We start from the raw sequence: 8,520 nt of genomic DNA, 5'->3' as shown, positions 1-8,520 counted from the left end.
ATATAAATGCTTTGCTGCTATCCAGCCTCAGCTAGTTCAGTCACATAGTTTTGCATTTTGATAAGTAGTTTTTTTGACAAATTTAGGGAATTGATGTTCAGTCTTTGGAGAATTGGTGTATTATGTGCTTACACTATATTGTGTGTATCCTGTAGATTTAATTCTATTTCTAATTCACCTTTTTTTGAGCATGTTGCACCAAAAGAGTGTTTGCCAATACTAAAAAGTGAATGTTAAATATTTCATCAGGAGACCTCCTATCCGTATTATTTGAAAAAGTGAGAACTCTGGTAACACACAGCAGCCTTTGTTTAACTGCCAGGTACTGTGAACTGCTGCCACCAAGCTAAATCCTAGACACTGTGCTGCTGATGCCCCGCCAGCTCCAATGCCAGATCAAACACATCCTGCCCATGCCATCCACTGTGCTGACGTAGGATGCAAGCGCTCAGTATGTCCAGCCAGACCAACTATTGCCATCTTAATCTATCTAGTTTGCTGTAATGTAGTGTTCTCCACCGCTGCTGGCTCGGAAATTTTGGTTACCAGCCTGGTACCGAGGCCTGGGCTGCTAGCTTGCTTGCTCCATGCTTTTGGTGTGCTGGGCCAGCATCAAGGCTTGTGAGGGCCACCAGAAGGCCTGCAGGGCTCCAGCCAAAGCCTGCGCCTCAGGAAGGGGCTGACTCACAGCATCCCATTTTCCAGGGCTACACTGAGGCCTTTGTCCTGTGAGGCTTCGGCTGATTTATGACTGATGATCTAGAAGAAACTAGAAGGCAGGGTACAAGAAAGAAACAGGGCCATCTTAGCAGTAGCTGACCACAACTGTGAGGCAGCTTGGCAGGATGATAATGGTGCTGAGGCAGCCCGGCGGCGGCAGCCTGCACAGAGATGGCAGCAAGGCAGTGTGGAGACAGAGAGCAGAAAAGTCTGTGGGCAGCCCAAAGGGAGGCCGACTTTCAACAGACATTACATTTAAGGCACCACGGGAGGGGGTAAGAAAGGCTCCTGGCAGCCCAGAGATGGCACTGAGGCAGCGTGGAGGCCCCTCACAGCCCAGAGATGGCGCTGAGGGAACGTGGAGATGAGACAAAACTTAGAACACTGAAGGCTGAAGAAAGCCCCACGAGGCAATCTGTAGGCCTCAGTCAACCCTAGAGTGGCACAGAGATTTGTGTCTCAGGCACCTCCAGCTTGATCTTGCCCTGCAGTGAGACAAGCAGAGCTCTTCGAGTGCTCTCCTGAGACTGCAGCAGGACCTGCCCTGGTTTTACCTGTGCTAAACACAAGACAAATGGTAAGTTGGAGAGTTCAAATGGGTAGAAGGGAGGTGGTTAGCTCTCAGATGCAGCCAGAGGGAAAGTGGAGCTCCATTTAAGCTGTTTGAGGTTGAGGTCTTGCCTCAAAGACATTGCTCATTTGCTGCTTGTTTGTTTTCCCAAATTGTTCTGTTCCGTTCTGTACCCTTCCAGTCTTCTTTGCAATAACAGACTTAATTCAGTCTGCATATGGGCAGCTACAGTGAGATGTTAATACCTCCTGCAACTAACAGTGCAGGCTTATGTGGACCTCCATGTTGTGTGATTATAGTGGCCAGGCACTGAGGAGGCTGGAGAAGATTCTGCTGTGATCTGGGAGCAGTGTTAGTTGTGTTAGGGCACAATTCTGTCTGAAATGATAAGCTTCCTTGAGAGACAGTCTAAAACCTGTTACTTAGAATTTCAGAAGCTGGCAATTTTGAGTTAACATTCTGTGTTGTCAGGATATTTTCAGTACAGAGGTATCTGAACAGAGAGCAATTGAACATCTCCAGATTTCCATGAAGCTACTGGCTTTTAACCCATAGTAAGAAATAGTGAAAATGGAGGCATTTGTGGCTTTTAGTGATCACTGTTGCGGTACGGTTGTTAAGTGGGAAGTTGTATCTGCTGTTCTTCTGTGTTGGGACATAACACAGAGGATATTCTGTCTGCCATATACACAGACAAGGTGGGAAGCTATGTGAAAATAGCAACCACTTTATCTCCTGAACAGCTTCCACCAGGTAATCATAGTATCTATTAAGAATGAAGTGCTGTTATGTAGCCTTAAAATTGTCTGTGTCATGAGCTGGTGATTCTGATGTTAAGGGGCTGTAATTATACAGCTAATGAGCCAGAATATGATGACATACTCTAGCCATGTGTTTATGTTAAACAAAAATGCTTTATTTTTTAATTGTACCTCTGCTGGACATTGCACAAGCCCCAGCATGCTCTGCAATAGCAGCAAGCTACTGGTTAACATTCACAGTCTGGTGGTGAGAAGGAGTACCTCAGTGTCTATTGAGGCCTGGCTTGATGCAGGTAGCAAGATGCTTTGCCTGCTCTTTGCAACTTATATATTTTCTAGTGCTTTTTGTCCACCTGGCTGATTCTTTGCATCCCAAAGCAGCTGAAAATTTAGGGAACATGACCAATTGTTTAAAATCAAATGTTCAAAACTTAGGTAGCTAAATTTACAATGTCAAACCAAACATCAATTTGACACACACTTCAGCTGTGCTGTAGGTAGCATCTGTAGTAACTATTAGGTTCTCATTTCTTCTCAACCCTGTTCATTACACTGTAGAAAGATTCATGTTTCGATTTACTGCTGTACCAACCAAAATGTTAAGCCTATGGGAATGTGATGGTTAGAGCTGGCTGGAGATGGAATTAATTTTTTTTGGTTGAAATACAAAAGAGACTTGTAGTACAGTTTTGGGAAGGAGTCTGGAGAGCTTCACTGGAGTTCTGATAGCATAGCTGGGATCTGAATCGAGCTGAAAAATGGCTTTTTATATTTTTTCCCCTTTTTTTTCCACCAAGAAAATAACTGATTCTTGAGAATATATCTCTCTGAACATGTGAGGACTCGTCTTTGTCTTTCCCCACTTTTTAATTTGATTATTGACAAAGTCCTGCACTCAGTGAAGTCAAAATTACAGCTAGGACCTTGTGTTTAGATGACTTGAGGGCACACAGCTACAATTACCTTGACACATGGGTGGATAAGTCATTCTAATGTGATCACATCAAATGCTTGCTTGGTAGTTTGTTTTACTTGGAGGAGAGAAGTTGTGCAAAATATTATAGACCTAGGAGATATCAATACAACAGGGAGAGAAAACAGATATTTCTGAAAGGAGGAAGCCATAACAACAACTGCAAGATGACAGAAGCCAGTGGGGAGTGGTAAAATGAGAGGATGTCACAGGAAACTTAAGAGGTTAATGACATGCAGTTATGGATGGATAGAATTCTCATGGATCCAGATCTTAGATCCGATCCAATTGCACCCCTCTTCTAGTGGAAAAGGCTGTAAATCAGTCACAGGATTCTGGTGAATCATGGTTTGTGATATAACCAACAGTTCTTGATGGAATTACAAACACCCTGCTCACACTCACCTGCTATTTGCTCTGTATTAAGTTAACAATAGTAAATAAACTGCATATTAGATTTCAAGCTGAGCTGTTCATAGCAAATGAATTCGTCTTGCCTGCAGGCTGCCCTAATTTAAAACATATGTATCCATTTAAATCAGGTTGCTTCCATATATTAAGCTTCTTTTCATATTTTTGCCTCATTAATATTTAGTATTTTGAATATACATATAGTTTGCTGTGGATTTGAATCAAAAGTGCTCTCTGGTAGATTTTTTTTGGGAGGGAGGGAAGGTGGAATAGTAGAAATGAAGCAGACCATGATGGCATTGTATGACACTTACGATTTGCACCTGAAACCAACACAAAGCACTGTCTTTTCTTGCACAGGCAAAACCTTGATTAGAATCAAAGAAAGTTTACTCTAGTTGCAGGAAAGATGGGATTGTTGTTTACTGAAAATAGAAGTAAAGACAGGAGAACCATTGTGTGGTAGTGTACTTCCCATGCAGCAATGTAAGCGTCCCAGAACATAGAAAGGAGTTTTCAATTGTTCCCAGACTTCTAAAGGGTGGAAGAATTTTGTACGTAAAATAGAGTTTATCCTAAGAAGAAATAAGGAAAATAAACAGAGCCTGGTGTCAGACTCCCAAGAACTTAATTATGCCTATAAAAATTAAGCTTGTTTTTTTTTTTTTTTTTTTTTTCACAAGTGCTGAGCACTGCCAACTCCCACAGTTGTTAGGGCACAGATCCTAAGACTGGATGACGTTTGACTGTGTGTTCTTGCAAAGAAACACTAAGAATATGCAGTAGGTCAAAGTGGCTCCTTATCTTTGTGAGGGGATAAGGCCTGCTGTTCCTCCTAGGAAACAGTGTCTTAGAAGCGGAAGGCTGTGCTTCTTATCATTCAAGTATGTGCCATAAAGGGGTAAAAATAGGGACAATGAGGATAAGAAAACTGAAACCAAGGCACCTGCTACCCACAGAAGGAAACCGGGGAATTAAATGAGATGGAGAGTGTCATCTGTTTGGGAAATTAAAAAGCTTCACTTATAGGAGTAAATAATTTGCATTAAAATGATTTTTAAAGTCTCTGAGACAACTGATGTGAGAAAAGGTTTGCAGGATTTAGACTCCTCGCTTTACCATGCAAACTAAATTCAGTTTAGTGAGTTTTACAAAAGCTGGAAATGTAAGAGTTGGCTGAGAGAATGAGATTTCTATGCCTATTAGAAATTTACAGGACGTATTCAATCCCAAAGGCTGCTTGTGACCTGAACAGAGCTGGTTTAACAGAAAAGTTCAAATAAATTTTATAAATTTTTGGTTTCTGTCCCTCTTGTCAAACAATGCATAGTTCTTTCAATCTCACAAAATTTTAATTAATGGTGTATTATGCAGGGTATTTACAATGATTGCCATTCTTTAAATGCCAGCTTTCCTCTAAAAGCATCAACAACAACAACCAGCCCCATGCCATGCTCCAAACCTTGTTTGCAAGGATTTTCATTTGCATCACTAATGTAGAGTTTCACAGACAGCAGAAAAGAGTGTATTCTTCTTAGATATTCTGCATATACTACCTGCAGCCACATTCTGCCACCTTCATTCCTTCATAGTTATATATCAAAGTGGGCACACCAGCATCATCTTTATAAAGAATAGAGATTGAATCCAATTTAGTTGGAACACAGCAGGCTTTGGAAGCTTTCTTTGGATTTTGGAGATGCACCAGAGTCTGGACAATAGCATGTTTTGTTGGTGTAACGTTATCTGTCAGAGGGAAGAAGCAACCTCCTTTACACTCAAAAGCCTCATAATCTTTGGGTGCAATGATCCAAGAATCCCAACCAATCTCTTTAAAGTTCACGTGGAGCGAAGTTCTCCGACAGTGGTTGGCTCCGATGCTTCTCTTGCTTCTGGAGGAGCGCTGATGAGGCCCAGTGATGGCCTTTTCCTCTCTCTGTTGTTGTTCTTCAGATGAAGAGTTGTTCTTTCCTAATTTGTTTAGCACACTTTCTTGTTCATGAACAATCATCTCCCGGAGCTCCACTTTGGTCTCTTTTGTCCCATTGCTGCGATCATTGGAGAACACTATTAACAAGGGCAGATTTTTAGTGTCACGGGTGACACTAATATCCAGCTTCTCACAAGGGAAACCACCCAGAGCCTTACTCTCTAAAACAACTTCTAGCTTGTTTTTAGTCTTCAGCTTGTCTGCCCTGACCCATCTTTTCACAGCGCTGGACACTTCAAACATCTCCCAGCCACACTTCTGAATGTTGTGGGAGGCAAGCAAAGATTTGGTACTTCCTTTGTTTTCCCAGTGGTCTCCATCTAGAACATCGTAAATGACCATGTTGCCTTCCAGTCTGGAGGGAGACTCAACTTCACTGTGACAGGAGATAAAGAGTCTCAGTTCAGCTCTGGTGATTTCCTCATATCGTGGAATAGAGATGTTGAAGAGCAAGATGTGTTTCTGAAATGGGTTTTCTTCTGGCGAGGTTAAAGAAACAACATCTGCAATAGGAAATCAAAACATGTGGTTATAGTGCTCCTGGCAGTCCAAATAACTTGCTTTTAAAAGATGCGGGGTATGTTTTGAGAGTAAAATAAGACCATGGCTACCTAATGTAAAAAATACAATACCATCTTCTGGCCAGGTTTCAGGAGCAGGGAGTGAAGAGTTAAAATGAAGTTCCTTGATGTTGGTAGTATTTTCACCAAGATTGCATGCAGGTGAATGTCTGAAGGAGTGGAGGGGTAGCAGGAAGAGTCTTCCTAGAACAAGGTGCAGGCGGTGCTGGTCAGTAGTAGGTACTCATCTAGGAAGTGTTAAATTTAGCAATTTCCTAAAGAGAATTTTACAGAAAGAAGTCCTAAAAAAAAGCTGAGAATTTACCACTCATCATAGTGCAATGGGATGAACTGCTCTCCTAGTATTCAGAAGCATAGCACATATTTGTGTCTTTTTAAGAATTGACAGTGCTGAGGTTTGTGTTGTCTTCAGATAGCTTTGAAAGCAGCTTGCATTACTGAGAGTTAGAGGAAACAGAAAACCTTTGAAAAACCTGTATCAAAGCTGGAGGGTCTGTTTAAATTGGGACTTGGTGATAAAATAATCTTTCATACTTAAGTACATTCCAGGTTTTTGTGAGCTTTTATGGTGTTGCGTTATTTTTTTCTGCAAGCATAAATGCAGTCTCAGCAGCTCTGCCTTGGGAAGGGCAGATATTTAGCTGAAAGATCAGATTGGTAGTATTTTAAAGTCATCACTGACTGATTTCTATTTGATGGTCAATGTAAGATAATTACTCAATCATCATTGTGTTTTAGGGCAATTTTAATTAGCTACTATTGACACTTCTTCCCTTTAAAGCAGTCTGAGTAGAGAGTGGGATGTGGGAACTATAATCTAGCTCATACTGTTAAGGTTTCTTTGCATTTCAGGACTAGAGTCACTTATTTGGGAATTTGGAGATCCTTGTAGTGCTGTTACCTGTCTACAACTATGTTTTACAAAAACAGATTCTCCCTGTCTCAGTTCCATTCCAAAGATTGCACTTACTCATAACTTTTTTTATTGCTTCTTGAGATGGAGCTTTCAAAAATCTATTTATTGTTACACAGACAGATCTTGATTTTTTTTCAAGTTGAGACAAGCTTGGCTGTGTAATCTGTGTAAATCTTCCCATCTAAGCCAGAATTTGAGGTGAGCACTGCTGGATCCTTGCTTGGATCGAGGCACAAATTTCTCAGTTGGCTATTGTGTTTTTTAAGAATGGCAAAATTCCCAGAAAGAAGAGCTCTCTGGCATGAATGTCTCAGTTATAGATGATCAAATATTTGTTTTCTAACAAAAAAAAAGCAGTTACAAATCTCTAGCTTTGAGAAACAGTTCATTTTAACCTTGTACTCAATATATTGTTTCAATTTATGCATTTGAAGAGATAATATTTTACAATAAAAATATCAAATAGAAAATTAAAGGTAATTGTATTTTTGAAAAATCGAAAGGAGCAAGGCTACAGCCCAAAATTTTAATCTATTTACTTTCTTAGTAATCTGTGAAAATTAGGCACTTCGTTTCCTCAGAATTTCAAAAGCATCTGAGTGACTGCTGTTCATATATTTCTTTAAGAATTTTTGTCCGCACACTTAGGACTTCTCCTACCTTCAGTGCTGAAGCTCCTCACGATGTTGGATGCAGGGATGGAGGACTTGTCCGCTGTATATCTGTTGTATAAATCAATCATGAACTGTGGTGGTTCTTCTTGGGTCTTCACTTGTGAGGGAACCCTTGATAAATTCAAACTTCGTAGTAAATCTGTCTTCATATTCTCCAGGAAAGATTTAAAGTCAAAATGGGTCTCATCTTCCACTTCCCCAGGATCATGAAAGAATGCATCAGACTCTCCCATAGCTGGTAGCTTGTCCCAGTTTTCCAAAGGCTTGCCTCTTGTCAGACAGGCAATGATATTGAAAACAGACAGTGAAGCTAATACTCCAAAATAATGCATTTCTTATGTATTTACTTTCTGATGGAGAGACAAGAGGATGAAGGTATTTTAACTGATTAAAAATGTTGTGACTTACAGACAGAGGAAAGGAGGTGGAAGGCAAACAGCTGGAATGCCCTTTGCAAATCACTTTCTTGTGTTCTTTTCACAGTCTGCTTCAAACCCCAGCCTCTTGTCAGTTGTCAAGCAGATTGGTTGTACACTTGCCCTTATCTGAGTCATTGATGCCATGCTTCAGCTTCCGTTATCTAGCAAAGCTCTTAGTTAATGAAGATTCTATAAACATCTGACAAACACACATGGCTGGTGGGAAGGACATTGTATATTGTAAAGAATCCACATTTCACTTTAGGGTCATCGTTGCTTAATTATGCTCTTTTAGTATTTCCTTGCCAACTCAGACAGAAGCTTTCTTAGGGACGTGGAAGATTACACGGTTTTCATCAAGACTAGAAAACAGAAATCTAGAATCAAATTATTCTATTAGCTATTAGTAAATAACATCTCACAAATCCCTGCCACATTCCATTAATATGCCATCAGAAAATCTACAGTAATTTGATGGAGACCTGTGATTCTGCAAGTGATACT

The 8,520-nt window shown here is 40.6% G+C and overlaps 1 protein-coding gene across 1 annotated transcript; it reads right to left on the bottom strand.

Annotated features, from left to right (window-relative positions):
- On the bottom strand, window positions 4,782-8,045 carry GDF2 (growth differentiation factor 2). The gene is made up of 2 exons (XM_021400347.1): window positions 7,584-8,045; window positions 4,782-5,929 (listed from the first exon to the last, which is right to left on the bottom strand). The coding sequence occupies exons 1-2, from the start codon at window positions 7,927-7,929 to the stop codon at window positions 4,989-4,991; spliced, it is 1,287 nt and encodes a 428-aa protein (XP_021256022.1). The 5' UTR covers window positions 7,930-8,045; the 3' UTR covers window positions 4,782-4,988.

This window comes from Numida meleagris, chromosome 5, assembly GCF_002078875.1.
Source record: "Numida meleagris isolate 19003 breed g44 Domestic line chromosome 5, NumMel1.0, whole genome shotgun sequence".
In the NCBI taxonomy this organism is placed as follows: domain Eukaryota; kingdom Metazoa; phylum Chordata; class Aves; order Galliformes; family Numididae; genus Numida; species Numida meleagris.
The sequence above is the reverse complement of the archived record's forward strand: the minus strand, read 5'-3'. Positions and strand labels throughout refer to the sequence as shown.